At 38.2% G+C, this 25,982-nt stretch overlaps 1 protein-coding gene across 2 annotated transcripts in view; it reads right to left on the bottom strand.

Annotated features, from left to right (window-relative positions):
- Positions 1–25,982, bottom strand: part of LOC125225318 — a 182,358-nt gene that overhangs the window by 3,467 nt on the left and 152,909 nt on the right. For both annotated transcript variants that reach the window (XM_048128967.1, XM_048128968.1), the window contains 3 exons: positions 11,392–11,558; positions 4,885–5,018; positions 1,500–1,682 (listed from right to left, as the gene is read on the bottom strand). In XM_048128967.1, coding sequence (XP_047984924.1) covers positions 1,500–1,682; positions 4,885–5,018; positions 11,392–11,558 — 484 coding nt within the window. The remainder of the gene's footprint in view (positions 1–1,499; positions 1,683–4,884; positions 5,019–11,391; positions 11,559–25,982) is intronic.

The raw sequence follows: 25,982 nt of genomic DNA, 5'->3' as shown, positions 1-25,982 counted from the left end.
CGCTTTCAATACCAACTAAAACTATAACAAAGACTGTCTCTATGAATATACATAAGACTGTGTTTAGGTGAGAAGAGAATAGGCATTTCACCGCACTCCGTTGTGGAGTGTCCTTAATGCCAATGGAAGGCGGGCTGGTAAGGCGTTGCACGCAAAAAGTTTTTATGTTAATGGGACATGCTTTTCCACTTTTGTGTTAGAATGTTGTCAATTAGCTATCACGCCGAATATTTTCGCAATGATAAAAATGTTATGAAACAGCTGAATTATAGCAAAGAGATATTTTTAAGTTTGAAAGAAAAGTAAAATGAAATAGGCTTATCAATGTTACTGCGTGGGTGAATATGGCAAGACTACAATAGCCACACTTGTGGTGTAGATACCCAAGTTGATCAGGTGAAATATCTAGGCTTCACGATGGATTCAGGTTTGACATGGTCCCCTCATGTGGACGCACTTTGCGACAAGCTAGCATCTGCCTGTTTTGCCTTGTCCAGACTTGCCCCCACGCTGACACCTAACAATCTCAGGACTGCCTATTTTGGGTATTTTCACTCAATCCTCATCCAAGGTGTTGACCTATGGGGTACATCAGCGGACTGTGACAGACCATTTAAACTTCAGAAACGGGCCATGAGAATAATATCGGGTAAGCCACACGATCATCCAGCACAAACATTATTTAAGGAGCATAAAATTCTCACCCTGCCTGGTATTTTCATATGGATGGCCTGTAAATATATCAGGTCGAACCTGGATAAATACATGACGCGCGGTCAGTCTCATGGTAGGAATACTCGGGGAGCACACCTGCTACTCGTCCCGCGCCGTAGACTCGCCAAGGCTCGAAAATCACTCGCTGTCATCGGTGTTAAGATCTATAATACGCTACCGAATCATATAATCGCCTCCGCGACTGATAGCATATTTGCTCGTAAATTGAAAGCAATGTTAATTGACTTAAGTTGCTACACTGTAAATGAATTTCTATTCAGGGATCGCTAATATGTGTAATTAATTATAAAGTAATTTCTTTATTTTAATAAGACTTACCTATGTAACAAATTAAATTGTATACCTAAATGTATAAAATGTTAATAAGATTTTTGAATATTAAAATGTTATAATAAAATTGTTAATTAAGATGATAAGTAGCTCTGTAACTATAATTTAATAATTGAAAAATTTTGACGTGTAAAAAATGTAAATTTTTATCAATAAATGTATCTTATCTTATCTTATCTTATCTTATCTAATCCGAACTCCATGGAGAAATACCCTAACATAACATTTTTTTCTCTTTTTATTTTACCACTTTGTTGGCGCGATTGATATACATAATATTGGTACCAAATTTCAGCTTTCTAGTGCTAACGGTCACTGAGATTATCCGCGGACGGACGGACGGACGGACAGACATGGCGAAACTATAAGGGTTCCTAGTTGACTACGGAACCCTAAAAATAGTCCAGTTAACCCCTTATTGTACCAATACCAACCTAAGTGGTTAAGGTTTTCATGCTGAGGCAGGTACTCCTGTATATCCGTGACTATCCTGGTGATCTCCTGGGTGTCCTTGGCGATGCTGCAGAGCTCCTCCTGGTTGAAGTCTGGCGTGATCTGCTTGCACAGCAGGATCTGGCTGATCACGTTCCCGAAATTGGACGGGCCGGCGCGGTTCTCTGTGTGCCGAAAACATAGTAACTTAATATTGCGCGTAAAATATCGAAATGGATGTAGATTGGAAAGTGGAATATTTCAGTTTTAAAAAATCTTTTCTAGCATTCTGTTTTAGGGTGTTTAGCCAACGTCACAATAGCATAACGATAATATTGTCAAAGCTAGCTCTCCTTATTAATCGTGTATTATCGCGTCAATACAACACGACACAAGAGCGGTTTATATTCATATTCATATCATTTATTGCATTCATGTTCATTACATATACAGGTGGTAAAGATACAATAAGTCGGTACATGATACCCTGTTAGGGCGTTGCAATTACCTTAAAAACTAATTGTAGCTATTTACAAGTTATAAACAGAACTACATTAATCATTACACAATAAAATAATAATAATAAAAAAAGCAAAATATGTGATAATAAAAATAAGAACATGTCAGTCAATAATTATCTTCGTCATCATAAAAGCTTAACTATTAAATAATTAAATTAAGTTAAATTAAATATGATAAAAAAAAAAAAGATATTTATAAAAAATAAAAAGAGTTAAATTACATTGATTATTTATTTATTTATTCTAGTGTACTATCTGATAAAAATTCCTCGATTGTATAATATGCCTTTCGTATTAACAATGATCTAAGTTTGTTTATAAATGGTTGTATTTTTTGTTCACTTGTTATGGTTTTTTCCCCACACTAGCTCGGAAACACGTGTTTTGTCCTTTAATACCAGCGGGTAAAAACGCATTTTATCCACTAGTGGGTAAAGTAATTTGACCTTGAATAAAGTCAAATTAACTGCTTTAAAATTGATAAAAGTAGGTGAATCTAGTAATAAAGACGATTTACCACCTGTAGAACTACTGGAAGCAGTAATAAACGCATTTTTTGCGTTGTAGTTTCCTCGCTATAGTGAGGGGAAAAGTTTTGTGTTACACTCGGGTGCAAATGTATTTTACTTCTCGTGTGTTAAAAAACTCGCAAGTTCAGGATTCTATTCTCGAACCACTCGCTTCGCTCGTGGTTCAACTATAGAATCCTTTCACTTGCTCGTTTTTCAATTCCACACTCAGCGTTAAAATACAACTTTGCCCCCTTGTATAACAAATAACTATTGGTAATTGATTGTAAATTATCACAGATCTATAGTGGGGGCTATCTCGAAACATTTCTAAGTTTGGTTTTGCTGGTAACAATAGTTTGTCTTGTCTTCGGGCACTTTTAACATGGTCGTACAAAGTAATATGTTTCCTAACAAAAACGGCAGTTTATCAAAGATTTATATAAATATTAGGTAGCTCCGTACGAGCACAGTATAATAAAGAGTACTATCGTACAGTATGGCCACTCCCGCTCCCCGCCGAAAGTGCCGCCCACCCCCTCTCGGTTACCTCACAGTTACCGCCTGTCAAAAACACTAACAGTTGACCTGTAATATCTCACTCATACAAGCAGAATACGCGTTCACCTATACGAGCTTAGACTGTGTGCTAGGAACGCGCCTCTTTCATATATTTGATCGCCAGTGTCCGAGGTGTGGCACGAGTTCAATATCATCAGTTAAACAATATGATTCTAATTATCAACTATTCTAAAAGTTTTAATATTGTGCCGAAAGATGGCAGTGAACGTAATGTTTGACTATTACAACTAGCGACCCACTGCGGCCTCATACTGATATTATACATAACACCTTATTCTTATTGTCACTCAATCTATCATCACTGCTCACCGCATCAAAATCCGTTGCGTAACTTGAAAGATCTAAGCATACGGATAGCGGGAAGCGACTTTGTTTTATACTATTTAGTAATATTGTTGATTAACTATTTAAATTCTTAATGTCGTTGACATAATAATTCATGTGTCTACTCGTAGGTACTAATTACTAATCTGACTAGTCATCCTGTATGTGATGAATTGGGTAAATGGATATTACCACTATGAATGATGTTATGTGTTAGATAAGCACCAGTTAAACAGCAGTTTGCGTGAATAGAATGATTTGATGCTAATTATACAATTTACGCGTAATCAGAGTAGTTTCAAAATGAAATAAATTTTCACTGCGCTTCAGTAGAATCAGCGTGAAGTCGAAAGAAACAGCTACTTTACAAAGATTCAGAAAATGTCTAAGGGACTATCTACACTCAGGCGACGTACATCGTAAGACGCGGAACGGACGTCAGCGCCACGCCGCTCGAGTGTAATTTAAAAACGTCTCCTCAGTACATTTTGCACAGGAAAGACTTAAGACGCGCCCCAAGCGACGCAGCGCCACGGCCTCAAACGACTCGCGTTTGAGGCGCGCGCCGCGTCGCTATAAGGCGCGTCTTACGCGTTTCCTATACAATATATTACGTTTTTTTAAATTACACTCGGGCGGCGCGGCGCTGACGTCCGTTCCGCGTCTTAAGACGTGCGTCGCCTGAGTGTGGGCTGCCGCTAAGATCGGCATCCATAACCATTTCGTGTAAACTTTTCAGTTCTAAATTGGCCTCAATCACGTAGGAAAGACGAATTGCATTAAAGTGAAAACAACGAAATGGTTTCTTTTGTAACCTACCTGTTTCCTTCTACTTAGGACTGAACTCTGTCTCCACTGAAGCGTAGCGAAGGAAAGCAAAAGTGTCGTAGCCGAATGGCATTTCTGCGGCGCGAAACGAAAACGAAACGCCGCGAAAGGTAGTCTAGCTCTGTCGCGCCAATACGCAAGAGCGATAGAGATAGATATATCTACGAGCGTTTCGTTTCGTGAGCGTTTGTGCCATTCGGCTATTACGTACCCAGCGCTCCACTCTCCAGCTAATGCCCCGAATCTGGGTATATTGAAAATTAATATTTCATCTTTCCGCAGCTGTACATTTGTGTAAGTGGCCAGGCTTGCGGCTTGGATTGAATATTTTAACATTTTAATTGGAAAGATGGCGATGACCGGCGAGCGTGGTATTGTTACAAAATGTAGGTACGTTTAGTTTTCGCTTATTAGAAATGGAATATGCCATGTGTTACCAATATACTTATATTAGATTTTATTAAAACTATTCAAGAGCAGTATTTTCTGTCATTGGTAGAGAGAGCATCTCTAGAATTGCCGTACGAGCCGGTGGCACTTGGCGATAGTACATCCGCACTATTTAGGACTGATCTTCGGATCTCTCGTTCTCTACCTGCGTCAGTAAATATATATACACATACCGTAATAGGACGTCATGTCCATGGGCACGAGCTGCACTAGCCGGTGGCACTTGGCGAGCTCCCGCAGCAGTAGCTGCGCCATGAAGTACAGCAGCACCAGTTGGGGCTGTTCCGTGCATCCCTCGCTCGTCGACCTGTGTTAAGAACATATATTTATTAAACGATAGCATAAACACGGCATTACAAACAAGCTTAAATCTTCCAAAAATAAACGGTGTATAAAAAACACCAATTAATTCCAAGACTAAAAGACAATACATCATCCTCTTTGCGTTATCCCGGCATTGGCCACGGCTCATGGAAGTCGAGTAATCCGAAGATTTGGCGTAGGCATTAGTTTTGCCTTAGTTTGCCTTTCAACCCAAGGGTAACTTAGGCCTGGGTGGCTAGCCGAATGGTACAATCGCTCACGAAACGCTCACGAAACGAAGCGCTAGTAGATATCTATCTCTATCGCGCTTGCGTATTGGCGCGACAGAGCCAGCGGCGTATCGCTTTCGTTTGGCGTCGGAGAAATGCCATTCGGCTACGGGGCCTGGCCTTATTCGGATTAGTCAGGTTTCCTTACGATGTTTTCCTTCACCGAAAAATGACTGTCAAATATCAAATATGAGTTCAGAAAAACTCATTGGTACGAGCCGGGGTTCGAACCCGCGACCTCCGGATCGAAAGTCGCACGGTCTTACAGCTAGGCCATCAGCGCTTAAGACTAAAAGCAGAATCGTATAAAAATACTAGATAACCTGTCATCGACTCGCAAAACTTAGGCACTCACGGCAGACAGTCACCTAATTCCACGAAAACTATTCACATTCAAGTTCCGATTTCATGACCGTATCTGATACTGCTGTGATATTGATGTCGTGAGATCCTTAACCCGCCTAGTGTCGCTATATCAAGGCTTGGGTTAGTTCGGTTGTTTACCAAGCACAATTTTTATAGGTACGACTTTTCATTTCAAATACTAAGGGCCACTTGCACAAACGAAAATGAACGGTTAACCAGAGGGTTAATGGTGGGTACCATTTTACATGGAATTTGACAGATGACAGCCCACTAACCCTTAGTTAAATGGTTGGTGCAAGTGGGCCTAATAAGTGTAAACGGGGCAAAGTAGATGTAATACTGCGAGGTAATATTATTAACTGATACATTTGACATTCCGAATATCATATATATTTAGGTTAGTAGTATAGGTGGGAGTAGAAACGTATTTTATTACAATAGTCTATTTTAATCTGAATGCCAGGTAACGCAAGTGGGATGATGAGTCTATTTTAATCTATTTATTACTTATGACCCAGCTGTGTCCAAAACTCGGCCTTTGTACAATATTCTTCCAAATATGACAATATAATTTGACCTTTAATTAAATACATGCCGAAGAGAAAAAAAGTAAATATTGTTCGCTATATTATTACTTGAATGCCGTCTGCCCGGCAAAAATCTTGGTATAAGTATTGAAATGTAATTATTATCGTTCTTAAAAATATTGGGAGATATTATTATGGTTGCGACGAGGGTAAGGAAATACCTAGTTAGAATTAGAGATATGTATTTTTTGGTTTTCAATTGTTTTAAATCAGAATTCTGAGCTGCCATCTCTCTGTTAACATCATCAATATAACGTACCTAGGAATTGATACAGAAACTTTCGAGAAGCTAGAAAATTTCGCCATTCTGATTAATTAGATTCAGAATAATCCCATGACAAATAGATCCGGGTCTATTTGCCCCCTAGCTCCGCCCCGGGGGCCGGATTATCTTTCACTGTTTGCCTTTAGGCTGCTGAATAGACGCGTATACGATAATGAGCGCCCGACTGTTATCGGGACTAGCAGCAAATGCTATAAGACCTGACGACCTACGTTACGAGCCAGCACGGGAAGCATGGTCGCGCGATAGACGATAAAATAGTTATCAGGCCGTCCCTATCGCACTTACAAATAGTGCGATAGGGACGGCCTGCTATTTTATCGTCTATCGCGCGACCATGCTTCCCGTGCAGGATAGTACTCAATCGCTGAATCGATTAAGAAGCTGGACGCCTTATCGCATCTATCATTTTATGTATGTTTTTTCGATAGTTTTTGTGTCTGTGTTTTTTATGATGCGGTCTATGCGACATACCTACATAGAAATACCTCGTTTTGTAATCTTCCATTTATTTAATTCCAATTACTCCACTGCTACAGCAATACGTGTATTATCCTCATACAGTACCCAAGAAATAGAAGAAAATAAAATGAAATGTAGTAGCGCTTTTATCACTTATCAGTTGTTAATATTATGGGTTGCATAAAACAATCTGTCTATTTCCAATGTGCCATTTGCCCATATCACAAAACAATAGAACCAGTCAAATAAATTAGAAATAAGTCTGGACCAGGAAGAACGATTTCTCGAGGTCAGTCTTAAGAACACGTGTTCAATCAGTCTCGTTTTGTGTCGCTGTTCGCTATAGGACTCTTCAATATTTCTACATCAAGTGCAAATGAAAATCGTGTTCGGTTTGGTGCTCATTCGATCGTCATCCTCCTCGCTTACCTTTCCAAAGTGAAGTATTGCCATAATTAGTTCTCATTCACTTTTGACTTCCCGGATAACGACTGGTTTGTCTTTTGAAATGCAAATAATTGGGTAGACTTTGCATAAATCGGGCGACTCAAATTTAGCCAATTTGTCTGTTTTGGACTTTGGTGTTGGCGAGGGAGAAACATTGAATCGTTTGAAGCGGCACTTCTAAAGGATGTTTTATATTCATTTCAAGGTATCACTGCAAGGCTATAGGATCGGCATTGAAACCACGAATAGATTCATGAATCAAATTAAGGTCCGATTCGAGCAACCACGTAGCATTGCTTTGAATAAATTATGAACGTTTGGTTTTGTATCACTAGTGGTACTATTTATCTAGTTCTGAACGAACATTAATTTAACCGCAGACAGATCTGCCCCGAGGGCAAATTTAGTTCAGAACTAGCACCCGTTTGTTGAAGCCGATACAATGGCCCTATTGTTCCAATCACCCATAAAATTTATGGCATATGTTACCTTGTGAAACATGTAGGTAGTATTTGCTCATTGAATCCAAATTACGCGAAGCATTATACTCGTATTACTTGATCGAGGAAAGTTCAATATTATTTCTCCGACCGTTCAACAAATGAGATTTTTATTAGGAATGGGTATTGGGTAACCTACCTACCTACTTGTTTAGGTAGGTTCCTGTTTTTCACCTTATTGCACAGAGTTAAGCCCCATTTAGATGGTACGAGTTTCTCGCTTCGAACGTACGATTATCGAAGTACGAGAAAAAATATCGTATCATGTAAACTATGCGTACGATATCGCACGAGAGGGGGCGATAATCGCCTCGCCTTTGATATTTGTATGTCTCCGTGTAAACAAAACACATATGCGAGAATCATATACGAGTTTATACGCTACTCAGTCGAAATGAATTCAGTAGAAATCATGTAAAACATGGTGTTTTTATATTTATAGCTGCCTCTCAGTAACTGCTAAAACCAAAAATAAATTCGGCTTATTAATATTATACAGTTAATGTTTACCTACTGACATTTTACCCCATATATCTATGCATTAAATAAATGTCATATACAAAGAAAAAGTGACCAAAGCCTCCAGTGCTCCGAGCTGGAATCGAACCAGCGTACTCCGCTTACCGGGCGAATGCCAGAACCACTCGGCTATCGGTCCACGAAAGCAAGGGTCGAAATTTCTAAGTATATGACATTTCCGAAGGCTCGTGGCGCCCTCTGGCCATCCCTGAGGTAGAACAGTATGGTTCGACCTCCTAGCCGAATCAACTCAGGTGATTACAAGCTAGCGAAGAGAGATGGCGCTGCCATTAACACTCTAAGAACAAATTAAATTACTTTCATAGAAAATATTTTAACTTGTTATTTTAAGTAGTAACACTACTATTATGTTCTAAACATTAAATAAATGTCATATACAAAGAAAAAGTGACCAAAGCCTCCAGTGCTCCGAGCTGGAATCGAACCAGCGTACTCCGCTTACCGGGCGAATGCCAGAACCACTCGGCTATCGGTCCACGATTTTCTATGAAAGTAATTTAATTTGTTCTTAGAGCATATATCTATGGGGCAAAATGCCTACTATGATTAAAAAAAATGTTATTTATATTTTATGTTTAATAATATCCTAAACCTAATCGCAAGTATCGCAACCAAGATTTTATTAGCTAGGTAACGCTACGGTCGAATTAATTATTTTCCCTATTATAGATAGATATAGATGTTTATTGGTAAAATATTCACATTTACACGTCAATACGTATTGTATATTATTGAGACCTTCATAAATCATTTATAGTGTTTTTAATATTATTGGGTACGATTCAACTTAAATTCAAATAAATCCAAGGTAAATTATACCCAATATAATAACCATATAATATTATGTGTTTATAATTAATTATTTAGCAACTAAGCACGCAAATTGACAGGCAAAACTCGTATGAAAATCGGTTCGCTCCGATTCGTACGATAATCGCACGTTCGAGAAAAAATGTCATACGAGAACCGGTTTAGACGAGTCGAGAAATGTTATGGAAATATCTCCCGAAAATTCTACTCTCCGTATAAACTATTTCGCCTGACGATAATCGCCTGGCGAGTCTCGCATACGATACTCGTATGCGAGTTTTTATTTCTTGCACTAATGTAAACGTTTTGGTACGATACTCGCCAGGCGATTATCGCATACGATATCTATAAATGTCATACGAGTTTCTCGACCAAGACGGGCGAGAAACTCGTACCATCTAAATGGGGCTGTAAGGTGAAGAAATGTACACATATTTATGAACTCGATTGTAGGTATACATTTCTCAAATACCTACAAATTATAATTATTTTTAAACATAATGAATAAAAACAACATGAAACCTCTTGTAGGGTACATGACAGAAAATTTTGGAAGCCTTAGCGCTATTGCGCAACTCGCACTTGTCTCGGTTGATGTTTAAATCCTAGCCAAGCCAAATTATTAAATCTAAGTCTCATTTTAGGTCATTCATAAATAATTAAAAATGCAAGAGCATAATCTGGGTTCGAATCTCGGTAAGGGCATTTATTTGTGTTATGAACACAGATATTTGTTCCTGAGTCATGGATGTTTTCTATGTATATAAGTATGTATTTATCTATTTAAGTATGCTTCGTCGCTTAGCACCCATAGGACAAGCTTTGCTTAGTTTGGGGCTAAGTTGATCTGTGTAAGGTGTCCTCAATATTTATTTATTTATTTATAATCTGTCTTTGGTAGGATTTTAGGTACCTACAAAATATCTCAATGCTTAGTAAAAATAGGTATACTTAATTGAAATCTTGTTAAATATCTTTTCTACTTGGTACATATAATAGAATCACTATTAGGTAGGGAACTTCTTTATAATGCACGTTGAGTTAAGTAATAGGTAGTGGGACATACCAAAAACGATTTCGTCTCTTTAAAACGATTGCCTATATTTCTTTTTCTACTCCAGCACTCAAATCTGCCAATTAGATTATTGTCAGCGGTATCCAAATTAAGTTCATTTGAGTAACGATAAGAAAGTCTATTTGTCTATAGGTTCATATGATTACTGCTCAGCAGTAATCATATGAATATAGGAGTTCTGTTAATTTTTTTTTAAAACACAACTTCCAATTTATCAGGTATGTTTTCATTTGTAACTTTTAATAAATAATATGATGTTAAGGTTCATAATTTAAATCAAGATGAAAAAATAAACTGAAATGCGTTTTACATATTAGATATTGCAAAACAAAGGTAAAAATCATAAGTTTATCAAATAATTTTACATTCGACATTTAAATATTCTTGAACGAAACCACATTTTTCGTAATTGAAAACCGGCTTATTTTCTATTTCTCTTGTCTATGGCATGTTTGACATTTGTAAACTGTGTTGTGTAGTTTATTTTAATTCGACGTTATTGTGCAAAAACTTAAGTAATTATAAGTGATTCTGGTGAACTATGTACTTCCGAAGAAATCAAGGCTATGGCGATCAAAGTGACTGACAATTCGTTACCTGAAAAGTCGGGTAAGGAGCACCAACAATGTTATGATTGTTTTGAAATGGAAATTGCAAAAAAATGTTTCAACTTTCTCTGAAACCGCGTTGTTGGCATATTTTGAAGAATTGTGCAACAAGTTCTCGCCATCAACATTGTGGACAGAATATAATAGTTAAGATCCACACAAATATTCCCATTCATTATATGAAGTAGGTAAGCAACCCATTTTATTATTCTCAAATAGGTATTTATTTGGCTGTCGTAGAAAAAGTATAGTATACAATCGTAACATTATGAAGGCTATAAAAGTCTCGTACCTTACTTAGGCCACTCGGCAAGCCTCGTGACCTAACCGCGGTACTCAACTTTTATAGCCTTCATAACGTTACCGTTATATAATATACTATTGTACGTTCGTTGTAAGGTCGACTTACTTTTTGCAGTTGGGCAGCACGAGCTGGCTGGTCTGCTTGGTGGCCTCGACGCACGCGCGGCGCAGGCGGCGCACGCGCTCGCGCAGCTCCGGGCAGTCGGGCGGCTGCCCGAAGTGGATAAGCAGGTCCCGGAACAGCGCCAGTTGCACGTTGATCTCCGTTATTAGCTGTAGAAAAAAAATGGCTGTTGTTAGATCGACGGCCTTATTGATTGATAGATACTTAAATAGAATACTCTTTATTGGCACAGTTCAGAAAGAGATAAGTACAGTAGATTCAAAACAAATGATTATAAATAGAGGCAGACTATAGACCCGTGGTCTTATCAGACAACCTTTAGTTAGTTAGTGATATATTTTTCTTTTTATGAATAAATTTAACCATGTTAAGCAAGGTTCGCAGGGAGTTGCGAAATTGCACGGAGAAATTATGAATGAATTCATTGAAAAATCATGCACTTTTTGTAGCTTACTGTACATGGAGAATCGGTATGAAAGGTCTAATCAAGGTTAATGGTTATCAGACTTGAAAGTTTTTTGTTTAAATATTAAACGATATTGTGTAAATGTGCTCGGAAAGTTAAGAAGCTTCGGAACCCTCTTAATCTACTTATTATCGTTAATTCGCTAAGCCTTTCAAATAACACCCACATTACAAAAGTTATGCCCGTCTAAAATAGTTGTTCTAAATTGTTTTCATTGATATTCGAAATTCGAAAACTAATTACAGTAACGAAAGTAATTAGAACTGCTTAACTCCTAAATTAGGGGATTTATCCAAAATCTCTAGACGCTGTCACAAAATCATAATATATGTGAGACGAAGTTTTGAATCTCACTTTTCTTCATAAAGGATTTCTTCCAATTCAATTCGTTTCATAAGACGGCTGCACCCCACTCCGATAACGGGTATTTTCGAACAAAGAAATCTTACACGAAAAGGAGAGTTAATATTAATTCTAATATATTTGTGCTGAAATACCGTATTATAACCCCGTAGAATCTGCTTTTTAGATATTTAATGGCATCTACAGTCATGCTACTCCATCCATTCGGTTTTTTCATTACAGAGGTTTGAAAGCTGTATGGATATACGAATCGAGTTTCTAATATCGGGGTGTCCCATGGCAACCTTCCGTGATAGGGTATCATTTAGGCTTACGGCACACAGCATCCGATTCGCGTACTTAACGTTCCAAAGTTCGAGTGGGATGTCGCTATAACACGCGCATAGAGTGTCTCGCTCAAATTTTGGGACGACGTCTGAATCGGTTTCGGTATGCGCCGTAGTCATTGCTTTAGTGTGGTTCGAGTACGCGATTAATATCGATGGGCCATCAATATTGCTTACTAATAGCACTTGTCCCCAGAGATTTCATTCTATGCGCTTACCAAGATTTAGCGATTGTCCGCATGAGTAGGACAAATATAATTTTGATCTCCAATCAGGGACAGATCCAGGGATAAATAATAACCCTTGTATTTGTTAGTGGAGAAGTACATCCGATAAGCGATGGGCTTTACATGGGTTCCAATCGAATCCGGAGATTTGCACGCGTTAGATAATTGAGCGGGTTCACCATTACATATGTTTAAGTGTATTGTTTATACATTATATGTAATACATACATACGACGCTTGTATCGTATTACATGTCCAATTTAATATAAGTTTACTAATATGTACCTTGTACTATGTAACAAGAAATACATTACAGACAATTATCGAAGGAAAATTCAAGGGAAGAAGAGGGAGAGGTAGACCTAGATATAAATGGATAGATAACATTAAAGACTGGACGCATACGAAAGACGCAGCGACCCTCAAGATGTTGGCAAAGACCAGAAAGCTCAATGCCATGCTGACCGCCGACGCCCATTAGATGGACATGGCACCAGAAGAAGGAGAATATGTACCTATATGTATACTGTATATGTTTTATACGTAGGGCGTTATAATATTACTTATTGGGTAGGTACCTACGTCAAAGAATTCATGCGTTTTCTACCCATAGAAAAATTACGAGACTATACTTACGAGGCTACGATATTTTATCTAGGTTTCTAGTAAACGATGCCTCTTTGAAAGTCTGCAAGCCAACAAGTGATTGAGTGGTGCTCTGTTTTTAGAACGACGCTGCAGTAACGTGAACCGTGACGTGACGTCACAGTCCGGACAAAAGAAAAAAAATATTAGGGCCATTTTTATTTTAGAACGTTAAAGTTTAAGGGGCTGTTAAGATATAAAGGCTTTTTAATGTGACGGGTTTGATAAGAAAAACTTTTGTAACCTTGTTATCTCTATAAAGACCAGAAAATATGCTTCAAAAATATTAATATATTTGGTTTTGCCTCAAAAATATGCTTAACTTGAAACAAAAATTATTTCAGGAAGGCAGCTACTGCTAGTGGTACCTTTTTTTTTGACGGAGTGGGAATGCTGTTACGCACGATGTGTGGGACTCGCCGTTTCTTTCCCCTCCCCTAGCGAGAGGGGGGAAACTTGGCCAAACCCACTCCGGCGTTTCATCATCTTTGCCGTTCGTGAGGGCGCGCTGGGATCGATGTATCTTCATCATGTCATTCACCACGGCGCCCTCCGGCATTGCCCGGGCTTGCGACCAAGGCACCCGCATGAGGAGGGGGATCAGAAACACTTGATCCCCCTCTCTGCCATCAACCAGGGGGGTAATATCCCTTAGGGCTCGAGGCGAGCGTACGCTCTTCGCCTTCGACCCTGCCGCTTGCGTCGTAGCGAAAGAGCGTCTGCGGCTGCTTCTCGCTCCACTGCTAGTGGTACCTGAGAATGGCTTCCAGAGATAACGTAACGTGCTTTTAACACGTGTAATAAAAATGCCTAGTAATAGATCACGCCATGAAAATAACTGCGAAAGTAAAAAAATACACATATCTATGACGCCTGTATCCTATAAAAGGGTCGGCAGAGCGCATGAAACTACTCAAGGTTTAGTGCCATTTTTGGCAAACAAGGGTTTGCAGAAAAGGGCCTTTTTCATTATGGCGCAAAAAAAGATGTGATATCTACTCTAGATTGGTAACAATTAGCCAAAAAAACTAAATGGTCCGACACAGATTATATTTTCATGCATTGTTATTCAGATTCTCAAATTTCGTTCCGATTAAATAAGTTTTGAAGGAGGAAACAGCCGAGAGCGGAACCTCGATTTTAAAGATTTTTTCGCAATATCTTTTAACTGAGTTGTTCTTAATGGACATTTTTTTTTCATAAATCTATTTAATAACACTAGTATATTAAACTAGAATTCTCAAATTGAAAGGGGGGCTCCTTTCCATTTTAGCATTTTCGCTCCTGTAGCGTCTTAACCCGTCACCACAAGGGTAAAAAAAATACGGCAATACGTTTATTTTTCTAAAACAAAATAATACTATTTTGTTTTAGAAAAATAAACGCATACGTAATGTAGTTGTCTATGAAAATTGTGTAAGGTATTGACGGGGGTGTAATTCAGGCGTAAATCAATTTCGATGGTTAGTGCCGGTGCCGGTAGGTTGCGGCGCGCAGGGTAATTAGCAGTCACAGACTACCTCCATAAAGTCCCGCACTTGGAAATATGTATATAAGATAAGGTGCATTACGATAATTCAGAATCACATAAATGCTCGGGTAATTTCGAAAGGGGAATCTTGATATGATGGAAATAATGGTAGTTTTTATACATACATACAACATACATACAATCACGCCTGTATCCCATAAAGAGATAGGCAGAGCACATGAACTACTCAAGTTTCAGTGCCACTCTTGGCAAAACGAGGTTGAAAGAAAACTAAAATTGTGACTAAAATTGTGAATTATGAATTTTTATACGACTTTCGGAATTACCCCCATGCACTTTAAAGAAAAAAAAAACGGGGTGACCACACACAGAAGAACTCATCTTCGAAGATAATTAACATTGTACAAACATTGAGTAAGGTGCCCCGTGCCAATTTCGACCTGGGGGCCGATTTTTGAGTCTCACGGCGTTCGAATTCAGAAAATTGTCACTGAAAATAATAGGCAATTCACCGTTTTCAACCGGTATTTTAGTGACAGTGAGACTCAAAAATCGGCCCCCTGGGGATCGATTTTTGAAATTCGAACGAACGAATTTGCCGTCCTAAAGTCTGTGGAAAACGACGTACTCGTAATGCTATTTTTGAAAAAGGACGGGTAGTAATTTTAAAACTAGTGGTAATGACCACTCGTTTTCGATTCTGTTAGTAGAATTTAAATCGCTGGTAGTGGAGATATTATTGAACGAATTTAACGAAATCGAATGGCCGAGATTCAAATATCGGCCCCCTGGGGACAATTTCAACTAATGTAAATATTTTCCAGGTTTTACACTATCAACTAGAGTGCGATATAAGTCAACTGAACACGCGTGCTATATGTGACCAGTAGACACATACGTTTAGGAAAGAGAGGGTTCTTGGGTTATGTTGTTAGTTTTAGAATGATCACAACACCTTACAATAATCATTATTTACTGAAATCTTCATGTAACTAATTAGATAATTAGGTACATATTGATTTAGGTTCACTGTAAATATTCCGCTTCAGCCTTAAAAACTAAAATTTTACAGAATTTCAATGGCACCTTGCTGAAAAATATGTCGTGACCACAAGAATTTTCGCTCCATCTAGTATAGTGATCTGAATCTGCGGCCTTACGCCACTCATTATCAAACGACCGCTGACCTTTTGGCGACTTTACAGAGGATATTCATGGGCACTGCCTCGCAACTGGGTCATACACATCATTAATTAGAGCCTCATTTGTCTTTTTTTGCTCCTCGTAGTTTAGAGCAAAGGGGATGTTAAATACTAACCCCCTTGTAAAAGTTCACTAAAGTTATAAAGCCGATAAAGTTCGTTTGTCCCTTTCCGACGTATCTGTGTGATAGAAAGAGACAAACGAACTTTATCGGCTTTATAACTTTAGTGAACGTTTATGAATAAGGGGTAAAGGTTCCGTCACGATTCAATGTTTTCATCTTTCGAAAATATTGAGATTAGATTATGTAATGTTTCACACTACCTATCAAAAATATTGTTGTTGTTGTTGCTTGCTCTAGGGCATCTCATAGGTGCATAGGGACGACCACTAGATCCTTCCACGCCTTTCTAACTTCAGCCACCGCCATGGCCTCGTTCCAGCTTACTTCAATCAATGAAAATCTTAATTAAATAAAAAGATTTCAGGAAACTTAATTCGAAAATAATTATTAGATTAAACTGGAGACGAGAATTAATAGAATAATTATTTGATTAAACCGAAGAAAGTCTGAAGTGTCCGTAACTAAATTTCTGTACATTTCGCTCGCACTATGCGAGTAGGTACGAGTGAATATAGAAGAAATTAAGTTGTACAAACCGGGTAGTACCTATATAATTTGGAGTAGGTACCTAATGTGGAGAGGATTGTCTCTATCAAGTTCAATCAAGTTAGCTGGTAGAGAACTAGAGAATGCCTTCTGGCATTAAATTCGCCTTTTGTACATTTTTTTACTGCGCAATAAAGTTTAAATAAATAATAAATAAATAGACTGTCTAAAAAGCTATTTCGTTGAGGTTTTTAATAAGATAGGAGGCAAACGAGCAGATAGTTTGCTTTAAGTATAGGAGTACCTTTTCGGCTGGCTTTTAAGATGGCAATTTACACATATACTTCACTCACATGAGATTGATAGAGCAGAAACAGCAAAGATAAGGTATCTCATAGGTAAGCGTGCTCCACCGTAGACCGCATCATCACTTACCATCAGGTGTGACCGTGGTCAAACGTCTACCTATTCATACAAAAAAAAAAATTCTAAATGAGTGAGCGAAGTAAGTATTCAAACTTGGGAGTTATTCCCTTATCACGGTCTTACCAACTAGGTACACACATACGTTGGTCTTAACCAGTAACCATATTATCCTAAAGTATTTGTTGTGGACCTAAGTACGACAAATAAAACTCAAGTAAGCTAAACTAAAAATATATCGAGAGTGTAATGTAAAAACCTCATGATATTAAAACTACTTCTACTTAAAAGCAAAAACCTGTTTGACTTTCTGCAAAGGGAAAAATTGCTCAAATTCGAGTATAATGTACCAAATGGTGTTTTATAACTCTGACCGTGTAAAAGTGCGTCCAGCGTCCCGTCGGGTAATGAATGGATCGTTTTATTTCTAACTTTCCCACAATTTGTTACACACGTCGATACTGCGGCTGCCTCATTAGGCGAGTTTGCTTTATGTCGAAAATCGTCTTCTGATTCTGCGCGTGACGTGTAAAATGTGGCTTCTATACTCAAAAGGGGTTTTTATGCTTTATATGCGACAACCAGACCACTGTGAGTAGCCGAATGCACAAACGCTCACGAAACGCTCACGATAATATCTCTTTCGTTGTTAAGTTGTTATCTATCTCTATCGCTCTTGCGTATTGGCGTGACAGAGCCAGACTACCTTTCTGCGGTGTTTCGATTCGCGTCGCAGAAATGCCATTCGGCTACGGTGCCTGACTATTCTATAACCCAACAATATCTCTTGGAATTTCAGATTACTTACATGGTCCTTATTGTACAGTCAGCATATATTATTAAAGTAACCGATGAAAGAAGGCACCAAAAGTATTTCTGAAGTTTTTCTGAATATCGCGGTCAGAAGTATCTTATTCTATATAGTGTTTAAAGACATTCATCTGTTTATGTTTAACGGTTAAAAATCGAAGTTACTTTTGAAGCATAGTGTGATATGCTACATATGATGCTGACTGTATCTAAAGAAATATAAGGACCCTCTATAATCGTAATCAAAATTGGTTGTGTGACTAAAAGTATAGGTACAACTTTACTTACTAAGAGTCTAATATACTTAGGAAAATTATAAATTGCAGGTTATTTGCGAGAGCGATGAATGAAATTGAGCGAACGAAAAAAATGGGCAGACAGATATAAATTAGTCATATGTTACATAAAACGGGCGTATGTAGAAAATTTTATCCGACGATGGGTACTCATAATAACACACGAATCCGTAACAAACGCCCCACCACTTATCACCAAGTCCGCCGATTTATCATAGAACCTCTCGATCCAAACGGACAGTGCGAAATACGTATTTTTTTGTACCAGACCTAACATTACAATCATTAACCTAGTTTGGGCGATAAAGCTTAAAAGAAGGAGGCCTTCAAATTACGTAGGAATCCTATGAATCCTTGGGTCACTCTAAACTGGATTATCGAAGAGCTCCAAACGCCCGTGTTTAACCGACCAATGAGAATACACGGTCAGAGGATCAGTCAATTTCAATCGACAAGTCCACTAGTTTTTATGCTTGCGAAAATACCGATTGTACAGGACTGATGTATGAGAATCATTTATACGTGTCGGCACAAGGAAATAGGGTCTGTTATATTGTTACGGTTGCCAATTTAATCTGATGAGATGATGATTCAGTTCAGAAAACGAGAAACGAACGGTGCTATGTGTATTTTATTGAAAAGTAAATACGCTGGGACTACATTTTCATTGCGGTATACATATGTAACACTGTAAAAAGAATTGAACTAGAATGATACATTGTAACTTTTCTTGTTCACTTACTGACAATGTTAAATGATACTTATTCGTTGTGCAGGACGCGTAACGGTAATGTCACTTGCATTAAAGTGACGAGGAAGTTTATGAGACACTGCAAGATAGTTTTCTCACGGATTACACAGTATGTCAGCAATTCCCGTGAAGTTTGTACATTTGGATCACGTCTCCGATTTTGATAAAAATTGGTAGGCTGATAGAGTCCATGATGCTGAGCAAGATCCACTAGGTTTCCCAAAATGTCCTTTGTAGTTTGTATGAAACCTTCCTTTTTTGTTACCAGATTTCTATACATTTTCGGTAACAAAAAAGGAAAGTTTCATACAATCAACCTAAGATATTTTGGGAAACCTAGTTTACTTTCCAGTACTACTGGTTCAGAAAGGAAGAATACATTTCAGTAACAACGTAGTGGTTACTACTGGGTCTAATCCAAAAAAAATCCTGAATAAATAAATACATTTGGATGACATCGCACACTCGAATTGGAAACTAACTTATCCCATAATAGCAGTCCCACGTGATAGTACTTAATCACATACCTATAAGAGCCAGTAAAATAAAAATGTCTCAAATCACATGTTTGTCGACATGAGCTTCCCCTCGGCCGACAATTACATGTGGTCTGATTCTGTCTCATTTATACTAGCCAGGGTGTGTATACTATTTTTCTATTCGACGGAGCCGGAAAGCGATAGATTCGTTTAGCGCAGCGGCTTGAACTTTGACGCTTTCCAGTCGAAGGACAGAAATAGTACATTTTAGGGTGATGTATCGACAACGTCTTATTTTGTCTGTGGTCTTCAAAGGTTATTCGTCGCGAGGATATAAAACGCGACTATTGCAGTGCATTTCACAGATGACTGCAAAATGACAAAATCTACTAAGCAAACAACCTGAACATCGCGTCTCATGGAATATACAAGTTTCTATATTGTACAATACCGCTTGCACTTACATTTGGTATCATCAAGTATCATACAAAGAGGATCAAGTATTATAGAGAGTTACTGTCAAAGTAAAATATGTAATCACAGTGAATAGACTGCCATCTCTCGACACAAGCTTAATACTTTTAAACCTCCGTTTTGACAATTAGGCCTATATTCTTAGCTTGATATGTGTTAAAATGTCAAATATTAATATAAGCGCCATCTAGCCGAGCGTCCCCCAAAGGTGTAACGCCATCTAGGCCACCGTACCTATTTCTATATGGTTCTGAGGTACTTACGTTTTTTTCTTAGACGTAGCTCTCTACACGGAGTTACATATGTCTTTGGTATCATATTACCATTTTTATTAGGGTAGGTACTATCAGCTGCAAAAGTGGATGGCGAATTTATCAATGAATTTATTCATAATTTCTCCATGCACTTTTGCAGCTGATAGTACCTATCATATTTATAGTTTTTTTGACATGCGCTCATATTAAGAGGCTTCCGAGCCATATTTTCACTGCAATACGTGGCTGGAAACTATTGGTGACCCTCTCTTAGATGTAGAAAGACAGCAATAGTTGCCAGTCACATATTGCAGTGAAAAATTACCCGTTTTACAGACATTTTCAGAATTTGGGACCTGTCAGTGTTATGACAATAATTAAGCCTGATATTTCAATAAAAATATTGTTTTTGTGTTAATTACATAAACTTTCAACGATAATCTACATTCAGAATGTGAAAAAAGTAAATTGTTAGACAGATTTAAATTTGCTTCTTTCCTTCCAAAAGTGATTGTATTACAGGAAATGAAAACTCAACAGTGCTTGTCAAGGCAATTCAAAAACATAGATAAATTAAATAAACGAAAATTGCGTGAGGTCGTTTTTCTAAAGTACTCATTATATTTGCGTGTGTTTCGTTAACCTACTTTATGAGATACTCCAATCAAAGAGGCTTATAAAATTGTTCCTCCTGATACAGTATAATGTACTTGGACCATCTCCAATATGAGACTTAGACTATGGGATTGGGAACTGACCCTTTAGACAAAGAAATTCTGCTGCGGAAATGGCGCTGGATAGGTCATGTTTTACGAAGAACAGTGTATTGGGAGTACCACCTGGAGTAGCACAGTGTAAAAAGAGGCGGCATCAGTTGGCCTCGGATGGGCGGAGCTGGAGGAGGCCGCGCTGGACCGCGAAGAATGGAAATCCCTTCTGAGAGCCCTATGTCCCTGATGAGGGATAGCAGGATATCAACATTATTATCATTATCAATACAGTACAAAAGTAAGTTAGTGAGTCTCTTTTATAAGTACTTGTTATGTGTATAATACTGTAGCAGCGCAAGTGTTGATGAAAACTCGTATTATTTTCACGTTAAGTATACGAGAAAATTCTATCAAAACATTACTTATTTCATTTTCGTAGAAGGAAAACGTGAAATATTTGTTCCGTTAGAAGATTAGACGGACGAAAGGGCCTAATGTGGATGAGGCTTATTTTACAGTCGTTTCCTTTGCCGAACAAAATAACAAAACAAAAAACAACGCAAACACATTCAATGGATCAGAATGTCCATTTTCCTGCTTGTCCCACCTGAACCTAATCCACTTTTTCTTCTGAATTTTACAGACGGTTAGATTACTGCTGAGCTGAGTACCTCGTTGATTAAGGTAGAGCTACATTTAATTTATTTTCGGCCTGCCAAGAGCCGGCCAATATATATTAAAAAAAAAAACTTTAGGAGGCTTTCGGCCTGCGAAATGATTTAGCGATTTGTTTTTGTAGCCGGAGATGAATGTCTGGCTCTGAGGCCTAGTTACAAGTTTGCCAATTACCTACATAACAAGTAGGTAATATTATTGAAGTAATATTAGCACTTCTAGGAAATACTAAAGCAAAGAATTGGCTGTGCTGTACGTAATATCGTAATAAATTATGTACGAATAATCAACTTATGATCTTGACAACATGTAGCTGCCTACATGCAGTAAGTAGGTTACTTAAAGCTATAATAGTTATTTGTTATACAAGGGGGCAAAGTTGTATTTTAATGCCGAGTATGGAATTGAAAAACGAGCAAGTGAAAGGATTCTATAGTTGAACCACGAGCGAAGCGAGTGGTTCGAGAATAGAATCCTGAACTTGCGAGTTTTTTAACACACGAGAAGTAAAATACATTTGCACCCGAGTGTAACACAAAACTTTTCCCCTCACTATAGCGAGGAAACTACAACGCAAAAAATGCGTTTATCACTGCTTCCAGTAGTTCCACAGGTGGAAAATCATCTTTATTACTAGATTCACCTACTTTTATCAATTTTAAAGCAGTTAATTTGACTTTATTCAAGGTCAAATTACTTTACCCACTAGTGGATAAAATGCGTTTTTACCCGCTGGTATTAAAGGACAAAACACGTGTTTCCGAGCTAGTGAGGGGAAAAAGTATTTAACTAGAAGAAGCTGAGAAGGATTTTTCGCAGTGTTTTGAATTTAATATTTTTACTAGGTACTGTGTTGTCGATGTCCTCATTAGCGATTTAGCGCAACTACAGTCGCGATCCGCATGCAACCTTTACTTTTATGAAATAAGTATTTGGCGTATAATTAACCGGTTTACCGTTTAACAGGGATTTAAGTCAAGTTATCACGGATTGGTAAAATAACTGGAGCCTTCTTCAAGAAAATCTCAGCTCAACGTTTTTAACCACTTGTCCGAAAATTGGTTGAAATCTAGTAACTATAAGATGTTTATATTATTAACATCGAACAATAACTGTTATCATTTAATCGAAAGGTTAATACCATAACTTCTCAGTATTAGGTGAATAAATTACGCCCGACTTTCTAGAAAATGTAATAAATTATGCTAATTCTGTGATAATAAAATCACAATGTATTATGTAAATGAAGGGTTAAAACTATGAGTAGGTCGTAGTAATTAGTCTAATCTAACGCTCCAATGTATGGCCGCCGCTCACCGCTGTCGTGCTTAGCCCAATGTCGTGGCTGAGCTGTCATGAGTGCGACCTTTAAATTGTATGCGTCTAGTAGGGTCTAAAAAATACACATGTCAGGTTATCTACTCTATGTAAATGTAGCCGCCTGAACTCAACAGCACTCTGTAACACTAGCTCCACTCCTAACTGATAGAGTAGCCGATATTCAGTTTTGAATATCAAATATCAGTTTTATTATTTTTATTAAACTGAGCAACATCCGCTTAATAGTAGGTTCCTTCTTCAACTGTTCTGTGGTTTGAACAACTATATGTTCGTTACAATAAATGATAATAAATAACCAACTATTATAAATTAGCTTGCACTGTTGATATTTTGGATGATAATTATTTACGTGGTGGATGCTTGGATGGTGATAAGCTTTGTAACTATATAAATAAAATATTAATGCAGTTGAAAACAGTTTGGTTGAAAATGTTCGCTCTTAAATATAAAATATTTATTTAATTAAAGAGCTAATAATTAATTTAAGTACTTATCTAGAGGTAGGTACATAACTTTCACGTAACGCAAAATACGGGTAAGGTATAGCGGGACAATTTCGACTGGGGGGCCAATGCAACTGATCCATTTTTTCCATGTTTTACAATGTTTGCCTTATTAATTAGAGTGTCCACTGGTTGTATATGGCACCCTGGTTTAGTGGATACATGTGGAGCTTAATAGTGTAATAAAATGGATAAGTTACAATTGCCCCCAGTCGAGATTTGCCCCGCTGTAACTTTTTTTTTAAATTATAAACGGGCTTACTCTTGACCACTTGACCAATAATGGGAAAGTTCATGATATTTTTATCGCAGTAAGTAAATGGGGCCTTCATAAAAGAATGCAGAGGTGGATAAAAGTGAAAAACTTTACTTTATTAATTGGCCAAATGCAATACAAAACAACCTATCGAGAGTTCAGTACCCGAGTCCCAAATAATACATACATACATACATACAATCACGCCTGTATCCCATAAAGGGGTAGGCAGAACACATGAAACTACTAAAGCTTCAGTGCCACTCTTGGCAAATAAGGGGCTGAAAGAAAACGAAACTGCAGCAGCTTGCAGTGACAGGTTGCCAGCCTCTCGCCTACGCCACAATTTAACCCATATCCCACAGTCGCCTTCTACGACACCCACGGGAAGAAAGGGGGTGGTGAAATTCTTAACCCGTCACCACACAGGCACCCCAAATAATATTCAGGGAAACAAGGCAGAAATAAAAAGCACACGTCGGCAGTCAATCAAAAGTTCGGCTAGCAAATCTCCATAGCCCATTTTCTTTCTTTCATGTTAAATTGGGCCCAACTTTATATTGGTAAGTCAATTCCAATTCTCGCGTACCTCGGGTAAACGTATTACCGCAAGTTAATACGTTGACGCTCGCGGCACACCTCGGACACTGGCGATGAAATATATGAAAAAGGTGCGTTCCTAGCACACAATCTAAGCTCGTGTAAGTGAACGCGTACTATGCTTGTATGAGTGACATATGACAGGTCGACTGTTCGCGTTTTTGACAGGCGGTAACTGTCAGGTAACCGAGAGGGGGTGGGCGGCACTTTCAGTGGGGAGCGGAAGTGGCCATACTGTATGATAATACTCTTTTTTATACTGTGCTCGCGGTGTCTGGAGGTTATAAGGAGAGAGAACGTACAATCTTCTGTTGACTATTTGAAAATTTAAGGCCCTCGAGTCAAGCGCGATGTCAAGTGGAAATGTTAACAAGACGGAGGTTCCTATTGCCTGCCGTCAAGGTTGACAGTTGATACTTCCAAAAGTGATTATTAATAGGTGGGCACTTAGTGAAATTAATTTGATCTTTGCATATTAAATCTATGTTCGTCTCTTGGGTTGAAACCTGTGGCATTAGGTAATCATTAAATGTATTGCCGGGTCCTACGATATTAATGTGTATTTTAAAGGGAATATGCCGACATTGCTTGATATCATCAAAGTAATATAATTTCATCCACAGTTATTACTATTTATTTAGAAACCTTATATGATGTTCAGATACATTTGTTTAGCTAGTTCCGGTGGGTTATGCGCCAGTTTCCACCGTCGAGGGTAAAAAAAGAAATGTCAGCATCTAAAATGTAAAAATTGCAGCGGTTAAACAAGCATTCCCCAAAGACACAACGCGCGAGAACCTCTATCACGGGGCCCCGGGAGAAATCTTGGCATTTCCAGGTAAATAATTAATTGTTTTTGCTAGTTTATCTGCAATGACCCGCAAATATACATAAGTCTACCTCAACATACGAGGGGTTTTTGGAAATACATATGTAAGTAGGTAACTCGAGTTTTCTCCGCTAACTTCTTGCGGAGCCGTTAACCGCGTAATATACAATGAACCACTTCTGTAGCAGTTATGATGCTCCATTCAATCAATCACTGCATACCTACAGGAAACAATGTACAGTCTGTTCGGAAAGAAAAGAGGCGTATAATTTATTGGATTTCCGAACTCTTTTCTTTCCGAACAGGGTACGTACCCGAATGGCACTAACGCTCACGAAACGCTCACGAAACGAAACGCTCGTAGATATATTTAAAGTCACACACAGGTCGAACGCGATTAATTAACATTATTTTTACCTTTTTTCCCAACGTTTCGTCGTGCGGTGGGAAATAAACAATAACTAAAAGCGGGTAGATTATATTTATTTGTCTACCCCGAACATTTATATAAATTAATATCGGGTAGTTTTGTGTTGTTTACATCTCCGGTGACACTTTGCTGGGACGTCAGTCTTCCGCGACCACGGCCAGTGCAACCTGGCCGAAACGTTGGGAAAAAAGGTAAAAATAATGTTAATTAATCGCGTTCGACCTGTGTGTGACTTTAAATATGTGTACAAAGCGCGAGAACTTAAAGTGTTATATTGCTCGTAGATATCTATCTCTATGGCTCTTGCGTATTGGCGCGACAGAGCCAGACTACCTTTCGCGGTGTTTCGTTTTCGTTTCGCGTCAGAGAAATGCCATTCGGCTAAGCACGCAGTCTCTAACTAAATAACG

This window comes from Leguminivora glycinivorella, chromosome 4, assembly GCF_023078275.1.
Source record: "Leguminivora glycinivorella isolate SPB_JAAS2020 chromosome 4, LegGlyc_1.1, whole genome shotgun sequence".
Classification (NCBI taxonomy): domain Eukaryota; kingdom Metazoa; phylum Arthropoda; class Insecta; order Lepidoptera; family Tortricidae; genus Leguminivora; species Leguminivora glycinivorella.
Note: the sequence above shows the minus strand (reverse complement) of the source record. Positions and strands in the feature narration are given on the sequence as shown.